The sequence below is a fragment of the Amphimedon queenslandica genome, unplaced genomic scaffold, assembly GCF_000090795.2.
Source record: "Amphimedon queenslandica unplaced genomic scaffold, v1.1 AMPQUscaffold_1947_Cont26048, whole genome shotgun sequence".
NCBI lineage: Eukaryota > Metazoa > Porifera > Demospongiae > Haplosclerida > Niphatidae > Amphimedon > Amphimedon queenslandica.
In genome coordinates, this window is record NW_003557715.1 from 1 (window position 1) to 1,236 (window position 1,236).

Here is a 1,236-nt window from a genome sequence, read left to right on the forward strand (position 1 = left end):
TCAACTATCAATAGTTGTATAATAATGTGTATTACTATTAATAATATTATCTTACCTGATGATATTGGTACAGTAGATGAGTTTGGTCCACTTGAATCAGTGACAGTATCAGACAATAAAGTATCTACAATGCAATCCTGTACAGTCAGTGCATTGCGATTCACACTATCATCTTACCACATTCTTTTAGTATGTCTTGTCCTATAGTCTTTGCTTCATCTGATTTCAGTAAGATGTCTCCTAATGCTCTCAATTTGTTATGATCTTCAGTTATTGAAGTCCGTATTTCTCTCAGTGTGTCTCCTAATAGGAAACCCCCAGCACTCTCCACTCCAGTCCTGGTCTCATTTGATATCAGTCTCTCTGTACATAACAGATCAACTGACTCCTCACTGATGGACACTGCAGACAGTCTAACACTGTAACGCTGGAATAACTCACTAGCTGGACCAGATACTATTGGAGGAGGAAGTAATAATTTGGATAGCAATAATTAAAAATAATAATTTTTTACCCACTATTATTCTATAGCTTTTATGTCAATTATATAAGTTTATTTATTTTAAATTATACATAGAATTTTATTAAGTACAATAATTATTATTTTAATACTCAATGTCCTGCAATAAAAACATCAGACAAATCAATGAAATGAGAAGCAAGATTTATTTCATAATTTTAGACAAACGATAAAGCAGCTATCAAAATAATATTTGTGTTAAATTATCTGGTATATTCTGCTTCATTTCAGTATGCATGGTGAATGAAGAACATATAACATTCTTTGACTAATTCTTGTCTGATGCACTCAGTTTCTATGTTCTAAGTGTCCATGCTTCATTATTAACAACACTTACATTTACTGATCTTTTCAGCTGATGATACTTCTCCAATTCTACGTAGTCCATTAGCCAATGTGATCCAAGACAATGGTCCAGTTACATTATCTGCTCTAGAGAGCCATTTCTCTAGACACTCCATCAGGCAACGACTAGCTCCATCTCCTTTATAATCTGATTCAATTGTTTTCAGTGTCTGGAGGCTTAAACCAAGGATCATTCCTAACTTAAACCATTTAGCTTCAGTGAAACCACTCATTAGTAGCTCTTCATTTATCTCAGCTAATCTTTCCTTCTCTAAAGTAAACAATAGTAATAACTAATACAGCTTGATAATTTCACCACTAACCTAATGACACTAATGGTTGCCTTCTTCTAGCCATATCTACATCTGCCC

At 33.7% G+C, this 1,236-nt stretch overlaps 1 protein-coding gene across 1 annotated transcript; it reads right to left on the minus strand.

Moving 5' to 3' along the window:
* Positions 1-843: 843 nt before the first annotated feature.
* LOC109593340 (uncharacterized) lies at positions 844-1,230 on the minus strand. The gene is made up of 2 exons (XM_020008460.1): positions 1,189-1,230; positions 844-1,136 (listed from the first exon to the last, which is right to left on the minus strand). The coding sequence occupies exons 1-2, from the start codon at positions 1,220-1,222 to the stop codon at positions 844-846; spliced, it is 327 nt and encodes a 108-aa protein (XP_019864019.1). The 5' UTR covers positions 1,223-1,230.
* Positions 1,231-1,236: the final 6 nt, after the last annotated feature.

Bases quoted from the DNA above. Each gene is read 5' to 3' on its own strand.
- LOC109593340 (XM_020008460.1), bottom strand. From the start codon at position 1,222: ATGGCTAGAAGAAGGCAACCATTAGTGTCATTAG. The intron at 1,137-1,188 runs GTTAGTGGTGAA...TGTTTACTTTAG, and splicing joins GCAACCATTAGTGTCATTAG to AGAAGGAAAGATTAGCTGAG.